General features: G+C 39.9%; 1 protein-coding gene across 1 annotated transcript; it reads right to left on the bottom strand.

Annotated features, from left to right (window-relative positions):
• Positions 1-491: 491 nt before the first annotated feature.
• LOC134292118 (unextended protein-like) lies at positions 492-16,865 on the bottom strand. Its single transcript, XM_062860880.1, has 2 exons — positions 15,364-16,865; positions 492-3,116 (listed from the first exon to the last, which is right to left on the bottom strand). Exons 1-2 carry the CDS (start codon positions 16,669-16,671, stop codon positions 1,791-1,793), a joined length of 2,634 nt encoding a protein of 877 aa, XP_062716864.1. The 5' UTR covers positions 16,672-16,865; the 3' UTR covers positions 492-1,790.
• Positions 16,866-21,765: the final 4,900 nt, after the last annotated feature.

Below are 21,765 nucleotides of genomic sequence, written 5' to 3'. Positions count from 1 at the left end.
CACATTGCTAAAGTATTTTGAATTGATCAAATAAGATATCCATGGATGCAGTACCGCGTAATTGGATGTTCGACTAGAAGTCGTTCTTAAATGCATCTTCATTTAAATCTCTATCTCGATAGTCAGCATTACCGCCTGTGGGTCCACAGTTGTGCCTTTTTCTCACTTGAATATCAATAACTGATTTCGTTATTGAGTATCGCCTCTGCATTGTTTTCTTTATGAACTATTTAAGATGGGAATAGAAGGACAAAACTAAACCTTGATAGAGTGTTGACCCAAACGAACACGCTGAAAGTGCACTAGCCAACATGCAGCGTCTGTCGCAATTTCTAAAAGAAATTAACCCTCCCAAGATGTTAGGTTTTTTGAACCACGATGGCGCAGTGCACGTTCAGCGTGCCTGTCGGGGTCATATTGACCCCAACATCCTACTAGGGTTAAAGGTAGTATGGCCAACGTTCGAAGAAAATAAAAACGCCAAAAGCACATTCAATTCGATTGTGTGAAAACTAGGTTTTATTCGCATAATCTCCTGCATTGATTCGTACTGATAATGCACAACAAATGTATTTATTTTCTCTTTCTAAATTGCAGCAATGAAATGCTCTGGGACGATTCGTGTTATATAAATGTATAAACTGTGTAACATCATAAAATAAACTAATACCTGCTTTTCCTCCATTACTAAGTTATACTTCAGTGTTCAATGCGCGCTATCCAGCAGTGTGTGTTTGTGTGAGTTTATGGGAGGAGTGGGAGGGGGAATATCCCGAAACAAATCGCGACGCGTTTTTTTTTTTGCCCGTCTCTTCTACTACGAAAAAGGAACTTAATTCGTGATTTCACCTACGCTTTCTAGGTACTGTGTAGTTCTTTCCTGCCACTAGATACATACATACCTACATATATAGTTGGTTACAATTTGGGGGGTTCTGAGTATAGGAAGCGATGTTCGATGTTTTTGGGGGTTTCCCGAATATGTGTAGTATGCAAAATGAACACACCTCTTTTGAACACGCGATTCCCTCGCAGCACGCGCGCGGGGAAGGCCACTAACCAACTTTATGGGGTAGTGATGAAATTCCTCCTTCGGGTCATGCCTTGTCGAAACGATAACATTTTAAATCATTCCAAAACGAAACAAATCACGGTACATATAAGAAATTATGTCAATTGGTTCAAATTTGACTGAATTATAAAATAAAAGACAGTGTTGTTTATTTTGTATCTTATTTTTTAGAAGGATGCCCTCGTACATATGTAGGTATAACAAAAAGAACGAAATCAATCGGTGCCATAATCGCTTTGTCTTCGAATATGATGCATTTGGGATTGCTAATAGCACCGTGACCCTATTTAATCATTTAAAAAATGAACATATACACTGAAAATTTTGCTTTCAAACTGCAACAAACAGGACTTATGTTTATCATAAAAAAGCGTTGAACGCAACTTATCGTTCAGAAGTAATTCAGCCTGTTTCGCACTTTAGAACATTGTTTAAGTACCTTATCTTTAAAATATCATCGATGTCAATTGTGACGTGGCATGACCCTCCTATAATCTAGTATCATTTTTAAAGGTTCGTTTTCAACTTTTTTAGGGCAAAAATAATAAAACTTTCATCTTTTTATTAATTCATCTTAAATAGTAATAGCTTTGATTTGATTTTTCATAATATGATAATATTAATCTTTGACTACAACCAGGACTACAAACATTACTATCAACTTACTTGGCGAAAAAACAGTTTCAGTAGCATCATATGAGAGGGAGACAGAGAACATTCAAGATTTGGAACGGGTCAGCAGGGGTTTCTCCGAGTCGTCGAACGTGACCGCGAGGCTGTTGCTGCGTACGTTCGGACCAACCCCGAGGCTCCCCGACGGCGGTGCCGGCACTGGTCCATTGTTGTGATCCGACGAAAACAGCACCGTCGTTGGCGAGGGCGCATTGCTCGTCGGTTTGCTGGCCCTCGGGGTGTGGAGGTTCGCCACGGTGTCTGCCCCGTAGCTGCGGTCATCTTCATCGAGGGAATGCAGCAGCTTCTCGACTTCGTCGTCAATCGGGTCCATCGATTGATCGCCGAAGCGTTGCGAACGCTCCATCAGGGTAGCACGTTTGGCCGCTAAGTACAGGTTGCGCTTGATTTGAATGTAGACCACCTCGGTCACCGCCTTGACGGTGTAATCCGGGATGAAGGTGTGGCGCAGCATGGCATCCATGTTGAGCGACTGCAGTGAACCCATGATCTGCTGGGGCGAATCCACCGGTACATCCACGCCCACGTTCTGGATCAGGGCCTGCGTTCCGAAGTAAGTAAATGGGCCACTCTCGAAAATTAAGTTCTCCCTGCCGACGGTCACTTCAACGCGACCTTCCAATATAAGCGCAAAATAGTCCACCGGCTTTCCACGGGTGACGATGAACATGCTCGGGTCATTTCGGTCCTTTCCTTTGAGCTTGACATGGTGCACAATGTCCTGATTTAGCAAACGGCGGAGAATCGTTTCTGAAACCATCTCCTGCTTAAATGCGTCCACCGAGGTGCTCAGGTACTGGAACGTGGCCAGCGTGAGCTGTGGCGAAATGCGCAAGCGCTGCGAGTTTGTGTCTCGCCCTTGTGCGAATACTGTAAAGTCCTGGCGAAGTTTGGACCGATCCCGACGCACCTTCCGGCGATTGTCCGTGAAGACGTCCGTTTCGTCCATAATCTCCGCCTGGATTAGCTCCTCAATGACATCCTCGAGGGTGATCAACCCGACGGTTTCGTAGAACGGATCTCCTTCGCCTTCGTTGTTGACCCGATGGACGAATGCCATGTGACCCTTGTGGCCCTCCTTGAACCCTTTGAACATCACATCCAGGGTTGTGTCCTCGAACACGAAATGGCACGGATTCTGGTAGAACTCACACAGCGTTTTCAGCTGGGTATTATCGTCCGGGTCCACGAAGGCCAAGTCCTTGATGTACAGCAGGGTGACTATGTTTTTTCGTTCGCCCTCGTACACCGGTATCCGGGAGAATCCAGACTTCATGATCTCGGTGATGGTTTCAAAGTCCAGCACGGCATCCATCGACAGCATAAATGCATCCTCAATGCGGGTCATTACCTGTTGAGTGGAGAATTATAATACATAAAACCGGTTAATCAAGTTGAATAAGTGTTTTTCTGTCAAATGAAAGGCGAACAGACGTAATAGGATTATTCGCAGACCTTCGCGGATTTACCCCGTTTGGCATAAAGTCGTTTGGCATAATGATCATTTGACATAATCTCATTGGGCATATTAGGCATAACGATGAGTGAAGTAGCATTTATCATTTGCATTATTTTTTCGCCAAAATTTCCTTTCCGGGGAAGCTGACTAGACTGATTAAAGCAACGATGGACGGTGTGCAAAACTGCGTAAGGGTTTCGGGTGAACTATCCAGTTCATTCGAATCTCGCCGGGAACTGCGACAAGGTGATGGACTCTCATGCCTACTCTTCAACATCGCTCTGGAAGGTGTAATGCGACGAGCCGGGCTCAACAGCCGGGGAACGATTTTCACAAAATCCGGACAATTTGTGTGCTTTGCGGACGACATGGACATTATTGCCAGAACATTTGGAACGGTGGCAGAGCTGTACATTAGGCCGTCCCTTATTTTGCAAAATTTAGAAATGTTATAAGTTCGTTAGTGGAAAATGATCGTTTTAGCTAAAAAATGATCGTGTCAAAATTTGAAGTCCGTATCTCAAGGCTAAGTGGTCCCTCAAGGGGCCTAAAGTTGTCAAAAATTGTATGGGACCGAAAAAACATGAAATTTTTTTCGACAAAACAAATACGCTATTCCACTAAAACCGGTGATTTTAGGGCCCTAAAGGGCCAAAAATGTGCTTAGATTTGCGATATCTCTACTCGTTTCCAAGATATTGACAAAAAACAACTGAAAAATCAGCATTTTTGACCATTTTTTTAGATTCCGAAGGAAACTTATTCTATTTTGTTCAATAACTCAAAAACGAGTAGAGATATCGCAAATCTAAGCACATTTTTGGCCCGTTAGGGTCCTAAAATCACCGGTTTTAGTAGAATAGCGTACCTTTTTGTCGAAAAAAATTTCATGTTTTTTTGGTCCCATACAATTTTTGACAACTTTGGGCCCCTTGAGGGACCACTTAGCCTTGAGATACGGACTTCAAATTTTGACACGATCATTTCTTAGCTAAAACGATCATTTTCCACTAACGAACTTGTAACATTTCTAATTTTTGCAAAATAAGGGACGGCCTACTGTACATCCGCCTGAAACGCGAAGCAGCAAAGGTCGGACTGGTGGTGAATGCCTCAAAAACAAAGTACATGCTGGTAGGCGGAACCGAACACGACCGGATCCATCTGGGTAGTAATGTTACGATAGAAGGGGATACTTTCGAGGTGGTGGAGGAATTCGTCTACCTCGGATCCTTACTGACGGCTTACTGACCAAATGCACCATGTACAAAACGCTAATAAGACCGGTAATCCTCTACGGGCACGAGACATGGACCATGCTCGAGGAGGACCTGCAAGCACTCGGAGTTTTCGAGCGACGCGTGCCAAGGACAATCTTCGGTGGTGTGCAGGAGAACGGAGTGTGGCGAAAAAGGATGAACCACGAGCTCGCTGCACTTTACGGCGAACCCAGCATTCAGAAGGTGGCCAAAGCCGGAAAGATACGATGGGAAGGGCATTTTACTCCTGTACATTTTCTGAGTTCCATTTTGCCCCCATATCAACTGTGCAAAATTTCAGCTTTTAAGTTTTCATTCGATTTCTTATGGAGAAAATCACTTTTTCAAAGAAAAATCGCCACAGGTTGCCCCTTAACCCCTAAAAATAAATCGACGAATGATTTCTGTTGGAAATTTTACAAGGAACTAACCCTCCAAAGACCGCAAAACGATCTAAGGCATGTGGAAACTATTATTGATTGAAAACCGAAGTGCATGCCAACGCTGTTTAACATGTAAGGAATAACAATAAATAATAAAATCTCGTCATTTTATCGATCGGGAAAGGCTTAATAACTTTTTCCACGCATGTCGCATCGCTTTGCGGTCTTCGAAGGTCTGATTCCGCGTGAAGTTATCTACAGAAATCATTCAACGACTTATTTTTAGGAATCAATGGGTGACCTCAAGCGATTTTTCTTTGAAGAAGTAAATTTTCCCCATAGTAAATCGTATGAAAAACTAGGATTGCACAGTGGTTGAAATCGCGAAAAACACGATCGTGGGCATTTTGAGTGTGATAATGTGAAAATAATATAATGTGATGTTCTGCAAAGTTGTTACATATTTTAAGGAGCAACTTTTGATAACTTTTGTTTTTTGATAAATTTACCCAAAAGTTAGATGAAAAATCTATTTTCTACAAAAGCAAAGAAAACTAAATGGTGTCTTCGGCAAAGTTATGGATAATATCATGCAGAAAAATATTGCCGAAGAGACTTTTGCTCTATCTTTTGAAATGAGCGATATATAATAAATTTAGTATAAAAAACCCTTTAAAACCTTGAAAAGCCACTAAATGCTTTATATCTCTTTTGGATTAGGTTTTCGAGGCTTCCGATGTTCTGAAGACTTTTTCATTTTGCTATTGTGCATCTTTTTTCTTAAGACAGTGTTGCCATTTTTTCATTGTTTATATGTGATTTTTTAATTTTCCTATAAAAAATGACTGTTTTTAATAATGAGATATCTCGAAAAGTTGCAAAAAGTTGCAAAAAATTCAAAGCATGATGAAAAGTTGAATAAAATTGCTATCTTATACAGGTCAACTGATGAGTTGCTCTCTGTCTCTTCGATGCTTAAAATCTGTTTGAAAATTGTCACTTTCACACTTTTTAATGCTGGAATAAATACTTTTTCCATGTGTTAATCTAAAAAATGTGCTATACAATGTTCAGCAAAGTTGTTGCATATTTTTAGAGCAAACTTTTGACAAAATTACTTTTTTAAAAAAATTGCCTTAAGATTAGATAAAAAAATATTTTTCTTAGGAATCCGCAAATCAAAATGGCGTCTTCAGAAAAGTTGTTCTAAATGTTAAATGGAAAAACTTTGTCGAAGACACCATGACTCTATCTTCAAAAATGACCATTTTAGAGATGATTTTATGAAAAAAACCCCTAAAAAGTTTAGAAAAACATGAAAATTTCACTTAACTTTTTTATATTTGATTTCCTTGACATGGAATGTTTTAGGAACTTATTTGTATTCAATAAATGCACAATTTTGTCGAAGACATCAAGAAGTTATCTAAAATATTTCTCTTGATAACATGCGTTTTCAAAGAAAAAAAGGCACATTTTTGAACCAAAATATTTTTTTTATCTAATTTTTTAAAATTTTTTTAAAAAAGTAATTTTGTGAGAAGTTTGTTCTAAAAATATGCAACATCTTTGCTGAACATTGTATAGCACATTTTTTAGATTAACACATGGAAAAAGTATTTATTCCAGCATTAAAAAGTGTGAAAGTGACAATTTTCAAACAGATTTTAAGCATCGAAGAGACAGAGAGCAACTCATCAGTTGACCTGTATAAGATAGCAATTTTATTCAACTTTTCATCATGCTTTGAATTTTCTGCAACTTTTTGCAACTTTTCGAGATATCTCATTATTAAAAACAGTCATTTTTTATAGGAAAATTAAAAAATCACATAGAAACAACGAAAATATGGCAACACTGTCTTAAGAAAAAAAGATGCACAATAACATAATGAAGAAGTCTTCAGAACATCGGAAGCCTCGAAAACCTAATCCAAAAGAGATATAAAGCATTTAGTGGCTTTTCAAGGTTTTAAGGGGTTTTTTATACTAAATTTATTATATATCGCTCATTTCAAAAGATAGAGCAAAAGTATCTTCGGCAATATTTTTCTGCATGATATTATCTATAACTTTGCCGAAGACACCATTTGGTTTTCTTTGCTTTTGTAGAAAATAGATTTTTCATCTAACTTTTGGGTAAATTTATCAAAAAACAAAAGTTATCAAAAGTTGCTCCTTAAAATATGTAACAACTTTGCAGAACATCACATTATATTATTTTCACATTATCACACTCAAAATGCCCACGATCGTGTTTTTCGCGATTTCAACCACTGTGGATTGCTGGCGCTATATATATATATATAGTTTCTTCGATCGATCTGAAATTTTGCACAGTTGATATGGGACCAAAATGAAACTTAAAAAGTATACAGGAGTTGGAGAGTTTTTCCATTTTTTTATATTTTCCCATATAAACCGTGTACCAGGCTAGTATATAGGTGTTTCTAACTGCCGAACAAAGGCTCAAACGCTGAACTGTCATTTTCTTAGAAGAACTGTCAAAGGCCCCCGAAATCAGTTGATTTCAAACGTCTTCTGATTAGGCCTATTTTCTCCTGATAAGAATGATAATAGCCGCTTATGTCAGCGTCGATTAGAGCACCTTTACCGGTGCGCGACTAAACTAAATTACATAGCGCAGTATCATAGCGCTATACCTTATCGGGGGCTACTAACCGGGCTAGTAAAATAGCAGCGAGGCTTTCGGGAAACATCGAGCGCACAAATTTAGGCGCCCGATAGTTGCGCAGGAAACGATTGCTATTTCATATATGTCAAAAGTGTTGTGTTCTTTTTATTTGTTTGTTTCGAACAAAACGCACCAGTGGTAAGCAACAAATTTTGTAAACACTTGCAGTTAGAGAAAATGTGCTGCGAATATCACAAGCGAAAATGTCCAGGAGTACCCGTCGCAGCGTTCGGGTGAGTGAAGTGTTGGAAGAATCAAAAGAAAATATCACTCGCGAACGGAAGGGACAGCCTCCACGAAGGAAGCACGACACCGCAATAGAGGAGGAGGAGTGGAAGCCTATCCACCAAAGCGGGGCCGAGTACGACCACCGAAAGAGTCACCGGAGAACAAGCCGGAAGAAATGAGTGTCACAGCTGTGGGATGTCTCCCGGGGCGTGAGCGAGAAACGGAAAATCTCGCTCTGCGCGTCGAGGGGATTTCGGTGAATAATGGTTCGGTAACTGTGTAGATCACTGGTTCCTCCGAAAATACCTACGGGAATTCCTCCGGGGAATCCTCCAGAAATTCCTCCGAGGATTCCTTCAGGGAATCCTCCGGGAATTTCTCAAGAAGTTCCTCCACAAATTCCTCCAAAAATTCCACCACAAATTCTTCCGGGAATTCCTCCAGAAACTCATCCGAGGATTCCTCCAGAAACTCCTCCGGGAATTCCTCCAAGAATTCCTTCGGGAATTCCTCCAAGAATTCCTTCGGGAATTCCTCCAAGAATTCCTTCGGGAATTCCTCCAAGAATTCCTTCGGGAATTCCTCCAAGAATTTCGTCGGTATTTCCTCCAAGAATTCCTTCGGTAATTCCTCCAAGAATTCCTTCGGGAATTCCTCCGAGAATTCCTCTAGGAATTCCTCCGGGAATCTCTCCAGAAATTCCTCTGGGAATTCCTCCAGAAACTCCTCCGAGGATTCCTCCAGAAACTCCTCCGAGGATTCCTCCGGGAACTCCTCCGGGAACTCCTCCGGGGATTCATTCAGTAATTCCTCCGGGGATTCATTCAGGAATTCCTCCGGGGATTCATTCAGGAATTCCTCTGGGGATTCATTCAGGAATTCCTCCGGGGATTCATTCAGGAATTCCTCCGGGGATTCATTCAGGAATTCCTCCGGGGATTCATTCAGGAATTCCTCCGGGGATTCATTCAGGAATTCCTCCGGGGAATCATCCAGGGATTCCTCCGGGGAATTTTCCAGGATTTCCTCCGGGGAATTTTCCAAGAATTCTTCCGGAGGATCCTCAAGAAATACCTCCGGGGAACCCGACAGCATTTTCTCCTTGGATTCCTCAATAAACTCCTCAAAGAGTTCCTCCAGGAATTTCTTCAGGCATCCCTCCGGAGATTAATATAGAAATCGATCCGGGTATTTCTCTTGGGATTTCTCCAGGAATTCTTCCAGAGATTCCTGTAGCAATTGATCCTGTGATTCATTAAGGAACTTCTCCGGGAATTTCTTCAGAAATAGGAGCACATCATCATCGGACACAGGGATGGATATGTCATGGGCCTTCAACAACTTTCACAAATCCTAGAGTTAATAAACTAAAGGACGAATGTCGTCACCACAACATCTCTTCAGCTTAACAATCATTTTTTGGGTAAATTTACCGGTAAAACGGCTTTCACAAAAAAGACTATCAGGAACGATTCAACCACTACGCGTATTTCGACTACAACTTACACGATTACAAGTCGACTACTTGCACGAAATACGCGTATATGTCGAAGGATAAACATAACAGGGTGGAATTAAAAGGTACAAAACTGATTACACTCACTCGTAGAGGGTATTCTGCTTAGAGGGTTCGAAAAGTCAGTACAAAACGTAAACAAGTAGTTTTTTTTAACCGAAATAATCAAATTTCTTCTGAAGCAAAATAACATAGAGTATGAGTGCCGTAAGTTATCTCATGCTCCCATTTTCATCCTAATCGAAAACAAGCGATTATGGCACCGATTGATTCCGTTCTTTTCGTTTTCATGCGTATTCACTTCTAACAAAAAATACAAAAATATGAAACAAAATAAACAGCATTTCAATCCTTACTTTTTCGTAGGATGAAAATAGGAGCCACATGCTTTACAAGGGAACCAATACTCTGAATCCCATCTGTTTCTGAAGTTTATTAGGGAGTGTGGTACTCTCCAGCTTGACAGATCATGTAATAATAATTTTCATCAATGGCACGGCCTACTAGGTGGTACACGAAACTACCACATCTCCTTTTGTTTAAAGAAAATTGCATTTTTTTTCCTACTTCAAATAAGTAAAATATTAAATCATTAATTTTGCACTTGTATTGCAATCAATAAAGTATCAAATAGAATTTTGTGTTATCTCTAGTAGAAATCATTACAAAAATACATTCAAAATTATTTTTAGTGGTACTGCGCGAATTATTTTATTTACATTGTTTTTTAAGTTTTGTCAATAGGAACAAACAGTTCATTTCTTTTCTAAAAAATTGGAATCATGCTTTTTGTTAAATCATACATGTGAATATTGGACCGTTCTGTGTTATTGTATCTCTTCTTTTGAATCGAATCTATTTTGCAACCTGGACCCCTCTTTTTGAGTATATCTTCAGGTCTGTATTGGCTAGTTTATTATCAGCCGCTTTGGCATCTCCCTTCTTTGAAGCGAGACATTATTGCCAGCACCGGCCAGATTTTCATCTGCCGCTTTGGCGTCCCCCTTCTTTGAGGCGAGACATTATTGCCAGCACCGGCCAGATTTTCATCTGCCGCTTTGGCGTCCCCCTTCTCTGAGGCGAGACATTATTGCCAGCCCCGGCCAGATTTTCATCTGCCGCTTTGGCGTCCCCCTTCTCTGAGGCGAGACATTATTGCCAGCCCCGGCCAGATTTTCATCTGCCGCTTTGGTGTCCCCCTTCTCTGAGGCGAGACATTATTGCCGTCTACGACCGGATTTTCATCCGCCGTTTCGGCATCTCCCTCTTTCGAGGCGAGATTTTCCGACTTCCCTCATGTCTGATCCGATCAGATGCTATCCGTCGGAAAACAGACTATAATTACCTCAAGTTCCGGCTATCCCAGTTTCATTCAGCGTTCTTGTCCTTCCTTTGTTTGTCCTCGTTCTCGAAATATCCAATTGAAAATAATGCCATCAAATTTCCGCTGATCCTTTTCCTTCTCGTATCCGTCCATTACGTTACAAAATGAGTCGTAGTAGATTTCACTCGGCCACAATCTGCTTTTGCTTATTAAATGGGTTCTTCCTCGTCGCCACTGTGGTACTCTCCAGCTTGACAGATCATGTAATAATAATTTTCATCAATGGCACGGCCTACTAGGTGGTACACGAAACTACCACAGGGAGCAAAGCTATTAAGTGATCAATCAAACGTCAAACATTAGGCCATATGAATAAAGTTGAGTAAATGCTCTTTACTAAATCTATGTGAAGCCGTGGAGCAAATCTCTGTGAAACTTCACAGAGATCCGAGTAAAGAGTATTTCCTCAACTTTATTCATATATGGCCTATTGTCTGTGATTATGGGTAAGAAATCCCCCTAAGATTTTTTTTTTCAGGTATTCCCCCATGAATTTCAAATGGCTTCTACTAAAATCTTATCTTTACATTCCTCTGGCAGTTTCTGTTGGGATTACTGAAAGAATTCTCTCAGATTGTTAGGACCTGTGGCAGTTCGGAGCCAGGATACCATATTGAGAGCCACTACTATTTAACCCTTCATAAGGCAGTGGCAACTATAGGGGAGGCTGAGGAGACTTGATCCCTGGGGAGACTTGTTCCCCCCATATTTGCTCGGAATCAAAAACATTTTTCTTCTAGCATAATTTTTCCAAAACTACTCCTGAACAAACGACTATGTTTTGGCTATACGTGATTTCGATTGTACATTGCATTATTTTTTAACGGCTGATAGTTTGTTTTCAGTCCTTCAGAAATCTTTTAGGCAATTCCGAAAAATCTCAATAACTTTGTGAAAATTGAACCAAATCATGTCTAAATTTCACAGTACATAGGGGAAATTACCTATTCTCGGCCGTTCTGTTCTCTTCGTCTTTGGGGGTTTTTTGAAACCTATTGAACTCAGAGTTGGTCTCAAATCCTTCCCAACTTAACTGAATTATATGGCCAAGTTTCAGGCAATTTGGCTGACAAAAACCCCCCATGACGAAGAGAACAAACCTGCCGATAATACCCATTGTCACCCTAGTTTGAATAAAATTCTTCCAAACTTATTTATCCAAATAAGGCTGTTGTTAACACATTTTAATTAATTCAGTTTAGTATACACAACAGTGACATGGGGAGACTTTATCCCTCGAGGATTACACACACATTTTACATGTGAAAAATAAAATTCTATTCGGAAGCCTCTATTTACTTGGAATTCTAGTCTATTCAACGATAAAATGTGTCAGATAATTATAACTTTAGTACAAACCAAGAAAAGGGGGATCAAGTCTCCCCATTTTGAAAATACGGCATATCCTTAAAAATTTAAGGAAATCTTACAATTTCAAACACTCCATATTCATCTAAAATACAAGAAATCTCGAAAAGAAAATGAATAGGAAGACTCTGGGATTATTTTCCCTTTAAATAAACCATGTGCTCAAAGGGGGATCAAGTGTCACCTATTTTTGAAAAATGCATCATAAGACATGCCTTCATAAAAACACAGTTTTGAAAACTTTAACAATACTTTAAAGGCCTTCTGTTATGTATTAACTTGCAATAGATGTTTACCTGTCATTTTGCTCGGAGATTTGATCTAGTTTTGTGTTTTTCTTAAAGTTTCAGGTAAATTAAGAAAAAGGGATCAAGTCTCCCCAGTCTCCCCTATTGCCACCTACTGTTTGTATGTTTTTCTGTTTTATAACAGTTTATTTCGAACTTTTTTTTTTGGTTTACGCAAAATTGGGATTACTAACAATGCCTGGTATTTTTTGGTACTAAACAAAGCTTTAACAACAATTTAGGAGCCATTTGTAGTCTCAAAAATGGCTAAATTTCACCGCGTGAAGAAAATTAGCACAAACTTATTGTAAAATTATAGATTTGGTTAATATTTTAAGAATTAATTAAATTCTGGGCTGACATGAGCTGAACTACACAGTTTATTTCCGGCTTTTTGTCGAAGAAAAGAAAAAAAAGTACCCTAAACGGGCAGTGGCAAGAATATTGCCACCTCAAAGGCTCGTTTTTGCGGTAAACGGGCATTGGCAACTATATTTCCAGCTTAAGAGTTTCTTTCAAACAATAATTGTTTTGTACATGTAATCATTTATATATTTAATCATAATAGTATGCGTTGACAACTCTTCTAGTTTAGGGGCTTCAACAACTGCAAATTTATTGAACGTTAATAGGTAAATAATTACATATAATACAAAGCCATTTTACATTGTAGTATCAGTTCTCCGGCCAATCTCCTACCAGCGGTACACGACTTGTCGTAGTTCTTCTTATCACGAACTAAAATGCACTGCCCTATCGTTCCAATTCATCTAGGGTAGAAGCTTCAGTTTTGACCAGCCCGGAGTTTTGGCCATAGTGCGGTATTCAACCTGTTACGATCTAAATCGGCATAAATTTATTTTTTATTAAAAGATTCTAATGTAATATGGTGATTAAAGCTGTAAAAATCATACATTTTGATTAAAAACTAGAAGAAAAAAATAATTTTCCTTAAAAAATCAGCTCCCATATGTCTATTTTGGCTAGGATGCTTCTAATTTGGCCACTCCCATAAGAAATACACGTGATTAGCCAAATTAGAAACCAAAGTTGAGAATATGGCCAAAACTGCTGCAATGCTTCTATTTTGGCCAATGCCACTTTTAATACAAAAATCAAGTATTAACTTGATTTCTGCATTTTTCTTATAAAGTACAGATATAAATCTTTCATTTGACGCATTGGTTTTTCCCATAGGATTATTGGTTATTTTTATAAAAATTATTTCTCTTAGACTGGCCAAAACCGGTGCCCGCACCCTATAGGCAGCCACTGTAGCGCACATCGTCATTGTTTCAGGATTGCCAGTTCCACAAAGAGCCAAACGTATAGGAACAACATGCCCTAGGATTTGTTCCAGGAATTCTTTTGGGGTGTCTCCAGATTTTTTTCCGGATATTCCCCAGAGATTTCTCCGGGATTGTTGTAGGAATTCAATCTAGGATTTATCCAGGCATTTCTACATTGATTCCTTCAGGAATTTATTCATTAATTCCTTTAATGGATTTAACCAAGAATACTTCTGGAGGATTTCAGGTGTTTGTCGATAATTATTTTACGGGTTTATCCAGGAATTCTAATAGATTTTTTCAGGAATTCCTCTATGAAACACGTGGGTCTTCACCAGAAATTTATCCATATATTTTTCCAGGATTTTTTCTTCGAATTCTTCAACGCTTCTACTGCGATTGCTTAAAAAATGGCCCAAATATTACCCCAGCATTTGTTTCAAGAATTTAATTTGGAATTCCCCTGGGATTTTTTTTTCGGGAATTCCGGCGGGGATTCCTCTGTGATTCTTGCAGGAATTTCACCAAGGATTTATTTAGAAACTCTTCATTTTCCAGGATTTTTTAAGATTTTTTCCAGTGATTCCTTTGTAAATTTATCCATTATTTTCATTGGTTTTATTCGACAATTCCTTCAGGAATTTCGCTTAGAATTTTCCTTGATAATCTTCCAACAATTTCTCCAGGAAATTAACAAATCATTATTTCGTGTTGGTATTTGTTGAGGAATTCTTCTAAGGATTCATCCAGGAATTATTCTAAATGTTTCTTCAGGGATTTCTCTAAGGATTTCTTGAGATATTTTTTCGGAGATTCCTCTAGGGATTTCTCAGCATACTCCATAATTCCTGTAGGGATTTCTCTAAGGACTCTTCCAAAGATTATTTCAGACCTCTATGAACTCTTCCAGGGATTAATTCATTTTTTTATGGATTGGAACACTTTGAAAGTTCAAGTAAAACAGTGGAAACGGAGCCGGTTTAGGCAGTATGAATTTGTTTTAAAGAGCAATTTCTTATACTAGAGCATCATTCATTTAACTTTTTCCTTCCCACGACTTTAAACGATTATTTCTATTTCAAAAAAGTGTTTCCAAAAAAAGTGCTTGAATGAAAAAAATTGAAAATGGGCTATTTTTTTCGAAATCAATGAGAAACTTTTTTGTTGTAAATCAATAGGTGTTTGATTGTTTATCAATAGTTCCTCTATTGAAACAAGTGAGGTTACAGTAATATTCTTAAAATATTGAATCATATTTATCTAATTCCGTTAGTTCCAAGTTCGTTGAAAATCGATTGTGCTCTAGAGCAGCCAGGGGAAGTAGAGGGTTGAAAAATCTAATTTATTCTTGTCTCTGAACACTCACTCAAAGCTCTTTTCTTTCCCTGCTTATATATTTGATCCTGTGTAGTGAGATCTTAGCATTGATACAACTTCACGACCAGAATTAAAGGTATCGTTTCATATTGGAAAACTCCCGTTTACATACCAATCGCCAATCTTTGTTTTCTTCCGTTGAGAGAATTTAAATATCTTGAGCAATTCGTTAAGTTAATGAACTACTTAAGTCTCTCAATCTCCTTCACATAAACCCTTCATTTGAAGTCCCATCTTAGGTGATCGAAGCCAACATCCACAAAGGTCGTCGGAAAAAGGGACACCCAAAGCGTAAGTATTTATACGCAAAAATCTGTTCGTTGCGAATTAATAATAATAATAAATCTACATTACCTCTTCCACCGTTTTCTTCCGCAGTTCCAGCACACCGGAGATAACGTTCACCTCGTCCTTGTCCAGGTCGTTGATATCGGTCGTGACCTTGACCAGCTCCTTCAGGCGCTCGCGATTGTAGAAGTTTCCGATTTCTTCACCAAGCAAATAGTCCAATATTTTGGACGTGGGGTAGGACAACGGAAACGTTATCAGCATGACCGCCTTGGTGATGATTATCGTTTTAGCACCGACGGCAAGGCCATGGCGAGAGCAGATAGCTTGCGGAGTAATCTCACCGAAGATTACGATCGCAATTGTCGAGCAGATGACCGCCACCACCCCGGATGTTAAACTGTCCAAAAGAATGGTGAACGTCGAGTTGACCAGCACGTTACCCAGCAAAATACTACACAGCAAATAGTTGCCGTGATCGCGAACGGGCTGGATGGCACGGGCGTAGCGCTTTTCTTCGTCCGTTCCGGTGTTGCAAAGAATTTTCAGATCGGTCCTATCCAGTGACATCAGCCCCAGATTCAAACCGGAGAACAACGCGGAAAACATCAAACACACTCCGATGATGACCAGCGAGCACCAAAGCGGCAGCATCGGCTCATGGCTGGTCATCCGCATCCACGGATCGGATCCCTGATGGATAAATGGTTCCACCGAACGGGCCAATTGTTCCGAAGTAGTTTCATTCGAGGCTTCATACTTTGCACACACGTAGAAATACTTTCCACTTGTCCCCGGGGGGAGCTCAATCCTCACCAAAGCACTATGTTCACTAATCGAGTCCCGGCTGACGCGGAATTTGTTTGTTACCGGAACCAGACACGAACCACCATACACATTGTGTTCCTGTGTAAAAATCACCACCGTGTTTTCGGTCAGCCCAGTGCCGTACAGCCGGAGCGTCACGGAAGAGTGCGCCAACACAGACGGAACAGCATCCTCGTCTATGATCGGTTCCTTCTCGGCGTGCTCAACCCGAATGCCATGCAGCATTAGGTTCTGGCTCGACGTAATTACCGCCGCAGCCGCCGTTTCTTCCACACTGTTCTTCCCCCCACCTCCCCCATCACTCCCATCAGCGATACTACGCTGCAGTCGCGGTATCTCATTTGTCTTCGGCAGCCAGAAAAACAAATCACTGCTCTGCTGCTGCTGCTTCTGCTCATTTTCAGGCCCTGCTACCGCTGCTGCTGCACATACACCGAACGATTGCGACACTACGGCCAAAGCCACTAGCACAAATGCCACCGCGACGACGACGACGGACCGATTACTAAGAATTTTTCGCGACGAAACGACACCGGCCTTCGGCATATTTTTACAATTTTTCACCGATGGCAAAACACTACTAAACTGAGGCTAAAATTTGTTGATTGCTGCCGTCGTCGAATCCGTGCATGTTCCGTTCCTCCACCGTTCGATACCGATACCGATCTATATTTTTGTTCTTGCTGCTGCTGACTAGCTGGCTGCTAGCACAACTGCGGAGGATGATCGGAGAATGACTCACTTTTGTTGTCACTTCGGGACTGAGTTCACGCGCGTTCACCGCCTTTAGAGCAACTCCACCGTCGGTTCCAAACGTGGCAATTCAATGTGTAGAACAGTTTTAGCTATAATGCCAATCAAGTCAAATTCCAATTCAGGCCAAACATGTCTAAAGGTCCAATCTGCAAAAGAGAGGCTCTCTTTGGGCTCCCTCTCTTTCGTTAATATCTCAGCTGTTTATTTGTATTATGTATTATCCTTGCATTGAACGATGGTCAAAACAATCGTCTTTTGATTTGTACTGCAAAAATAGTTGAAAAGTGTACCATTACATTGCAATAATTGAAAGAGAAAGTGAACAAAGAGAGCCTCTCAATTGCAGATAGGACCTATTGAAATGTTTGGCCTGAATTGTTCCGCACTTGATTTGAAATTGTTTTTCCTCAAAATTCCTTCTGCATGTCGATGGACATGGTAATGTGTTGCAGAATCTCCACTTATCAGAAAATTTCTACTTGATAGCAATGAAACAACCTTTACACTTCTTATCAGTTTTCTCAATCGAAATTTAAGCAACTTTTCATTCAGAACCATAAACTTTATTTTTCAGGTGTCACACCATTTACTCTGTAACGTACGTTTTAGAAGCTCAATCCATACTACTCCACTGCATTCGGCTGAATTGCTTTTATATACTACATGCGAAGTATGAGGAACAAACAATGAAAAATATTTCTAGAAGCTTCTAGATTTTTCTCGAAACAGTTTCCAGAATGTTCTACATACTGTTAGGAGAAAAAGCAGGTATGGAAAATTCTTCTGATTTTCTGAAGAAATTTCAACAACCGAGTTTCTTGACACTCGAATCATTTGATCAATAATTGATAATTATTATAGTTTGCCAGAAAGTCAATAGGGTGGCGTGGGGTTTTATCGGCAGGTATGTTCTCCTCGTCATGAGGTTTTTTTTGTCGGCCAAATTTCTTGAAACTTGGTCGTGTAATTCAACTTGGTTGGGAAAGATTTGAGGCACAATCACTGTAAACGCAACGTATCTCATATTGTAGATAACCATTAGCAATTGTCATTGAACCATTTCTCGAACTGTGCGAGATAATAGTAAGATAACCATACCATGTACAGATCTGCTAGTTTGACAAATGGTAATCCGCCAATTTACAGTATGTGGGATAGGCGGTTAATATTGGTTACCATAAAAAATTGCTAGTTTTCTCGAACAAATATACTGCAATACAGTAAAGGATATGGTCAAGAAACTATCCAGTTTTTTAGACAATGCACTGCATAGCAAATGGTTAGATAACAGTTTAACCGAGGGGCGGATCACTAGCACATGCGCATCACTAGCGCATTTTCGATTCAGTCTTTTGTATTGACATTACGCATTGGTGCATTTTGTTGCGCATTGGCGAATTAAGGTTTAAACATACGTGGGTAGGGTTTCGAACTACTTGGGCACCAGCACCAATTCTCGGCACTCACAGCAAAACAAATCAAAATATCACTTGCCGCATATTTTCCAAACGCACTTCCGTAGGTAATCATCTCCCGCAACGGGATCCACAGTCAATGAGCTACACTTTCACTATGAAACCGCACAAGTGCTCAAAACAACTATTACACGCAGACGGGTGCACTTCGGCAGCACAAAGATGGGTGCTGAAGTGATGTCCCATTTGATGTGGCTGGAAGTTTGGCACTGGTGCCGGGAATTTGTGCTGGACTAGGTGCACCAAACTCGTTCAAAATCAACTTTCTGGCAGAAAATGTTCACAACAATCACTGTAAACGACCATGACCATGCAATAAGGTACCGTATTACCCCGCTAATACGACACCGACTGTTGTCGTATAACCGGGGTAAACTTTTAATTCGACAAACTGGCCACCCTACACCACCATGCTCATTGAAATTTGGCAACTCTATTTATGTTTTTGTTTTGATTTCCGGATTTGTTATGAAACATAATTTTATCAAATATTGCGGTGGCGCGAATGAAAAGCTCCTTCTTTCTACGATCGTTGCCATCCTCAGTTCATTCCGGTTGGTCTCCAAGCGGTTTGGTTGTTGAATAGCACCAACTCAGAACTTCCGAAATTTGCGGCTGCAAGAGGAGTTGCTGTGGGTGCGAGTATAAGCGCAATATCAAACTGTTTTGCATTTACAGTGTACATCGCTGTGACATTTGAACACTTTTTAATTCGACATGTGTCGTATAAGCGGGGTACGAATTAAAAAGTGTCGTATTAAAACGTGTCGAACCAGAGGGGTAAGACGGTATCTGATTCAGATGGAAAAATGGACGAAAATGGTCGTTTCGTTGTGAATTTAAGTATTGCACAATTTTGTATACATGTTGTGCCGGAAATGGGGTCAAAAACCCTATTTCGTGCATTTTTTCAACGCATTGAATCTTTTGGTGCATTTTCAAAGCATTTTTCAACGCATTAGTCTAAATCATGAATTTTCTAACGCATTTTCGATTCAGTTGTTTTGGTAGTGATCCACCCCTCGAGTTTAACTATATTGCCACCTAACATTTTTATTTTTCGGCTCGATAAACCTATTTCGAACTTCTTTTTCGGTTTACACAAAAATGGGATTACAGTAGACGTTCGCTCGGTGCAAACGGTTTAACTGCAATGCTTTTTAACTGCAAGTCCGCTAAGTGCAACAATTTTGCAGTTATCGCACAACTATCTGTCAAAAACGAAACGTCAACAGAGTTGCGATGTTTTTCAGTTGCACTACAACTGCAATGGGATGTTTTTGAGTGCATTCTGGCTGCGTCCAACAGCAATTGACAACTGTTTGACGGCTGTCAGTTGTTGCAGTTAGCGAATTTCATTCGGTAACTGAAACGTAAACAAGGGGGAGTCGCTGAGCACATCTTTACTTGCGCCAATTATTTTCAGTGTGCCACCGGGTATTGAATTGTGCCTCAGTGTACCCCGAAGTGCCACTGCTTGATGATTCAGATTTTGCTTGGCAACAACCAAGACAACCAACTGTTTGTTTTCATTTTGCAGGTCAAATGCACATGGTTGCCTAGTTTTTTCACCCAAATTCAAGTGTCAAAATTATGCCTCAGAGTGCCTCGGTGTGCCACACAGCGTATAAGACGGTATGCTTGGCACCTCTTGGCACAATGTTCCAAGCGGCTAGCCCCTTGAACGTAAACATGTTGCACTTATCGAACGTCTACTGTACTAACAACGCTTGGGTATTTTTTGGTACTAAATAAAGCTTTAATCACAATTCTGGAGCAACATTTGAAAAGGGCATACAAGCATTATGTTTCGAAACATAAGCTATCTTGTTAATCCTTTCGTCGGTAAGCCGTGCAAGTGATTGGTTGAATAAATTTTGAATCCTTAAAATATGTTTTAGGTGCTTGCTTATGGTTCCATACTCAGCTTCTAGTTTGCTCAGAAAGTATGTCTGAAAAATATAATGATCTTTTCAAAGTATCTTAAAAAAAAAACAAAGTCCACGGTATATGGATGGTTCTCCTAAGGGTCTAATGACACTCGGGATCACCAAGTATCGAACTTCCATTACCTTCTGAAATGACTCACCAGATCTATGGAAGTCTCAATACCGATTCCAAAAACATACGTCCAATACAGATCATCGGCAGAGCGTGACGCGAATGTCCCGTTTGCATTTGCGGTAACTGTTTTGACTAAACGGCTGTCAGCTTTGTTTTTAATCAAAGAAGGTTTGTTTTTCCAACGGTGCCTATGATTGTGATATATTGTGCCAAAGATGTGCCCAGTATGTGTTTGGCACACTGTGTAGAGTGACCACCCCTTGGTTGACATCTCGTTTAGTTTTCTTTGTCTTATAAAGGGTTAAACGAGAAGGCCTACCAATGTAAACAAAATTTTACCGTTACTGGCCCATTTGAAGCACGGGCTAATGAATGATTGAGAAAAAAGCAGGGATAGGCCGTTTTGAAAATTTATTCTGATTAGGTGGATGATCTTTGCACAGTAGGTTACTGTTGGGGCCTGTTGCTATGTAATGGTATCAAAATCGATTTGTTCACATTTTAGGGATAGGCCCTTTTCAAATGTAACGCGAGAAATGCGCTAACACAAAATGTCTTTGAATTGCAGTAGATTTATTGATTTTTTACGAATTACCAGACTTAAGCAACGAAATTGAACTCGCCCTAATATGGTACTAACCTAACAGGCGAAAATCCTTCTTTCTCCGATTCAGGCGAAACCAACTGATTTTGTTATGAAAACCAGAGAAAATAGGTAGAGAAGCGAAGAGTGAACAGCCGCCAGAACGGCAACACTTTTTCTGTTTTGATTTCATCACTCGGATGCTGGCAACTGCAGCAAAGTAGATTAATCCACCCATCGAAGGTAGTGCCTATCTCGCATACCGCATTTGAAAACTATTTATACTGTTGTTTTATTAACTAGGCATTATCAAACTGATGATCCAAAATGGAACAATTTTCATTAATTCAAGGAATCAATGTTATTTATACTGTTATCCATGGTATTTAAAAACTTTGGTAAAAATATGTTTCAAATGATTGCAATACTTATGCGGTAATCGTCAAGGTTTGTTGATTTTGCTCGATAGGATACCAGTTTGACGGTTCGATAAGGTATTTTTGGCTTCACACTCTTCGCTTCTCTACCTATTTTCTCTGATGAAAACATAAACAGCTCGTAGCTGAGAACAATAGAGGTAATCACGTTCAAATGTATGCGTGCCTTTTTTGTAGATGTAGTTGTGAAACTGCGAGGAAAATATTTGCACTCTTGCCCCGGACGTTGGTTTTATCATTATTTACCCGTTTTACCCAATTCGATTGGGTAATATTTGCATATGCAATCTGAATAGCCTTTCAATCGGCGTGCACTTTTGTGTGA

The sequence above is a fragment of the Aedes albopictus genome, chromosome 3, assembly GCF_035046485.1.
Source record: "Aedes albopictus strain Foshan chromosome 3, AalbF5, whole genome shotgun sequence".
Lineage (NCBI taxonomy): Eukaryota > Metazoa > Arthropoda > Insecta > Diptera > Culicidae > Aedes > Aedes albopictus.
This window is presented reverse-complemented; position numbering and strand designations above follow the sequence as displayed.

What these genes read in the sequence shown, in the direction of transcription:
- LOC134292118 (XM_062860880.1), bottom strand. Translation starts at nt 16,671, where the DNA reads ATGCCGAAGGCCGGTGTCGTTTCGTCGCGAAAAATTCTTAGTAATCGG. An exon ending in GGAAGAAAACGGTGGAAGAG is followed by an intron (nt 3,117 to 15,363) that starts GTAATGTAGATT and finishes TCCACTCAACAG; the next exon opens with GTAATGACCCGCATTGAGGA.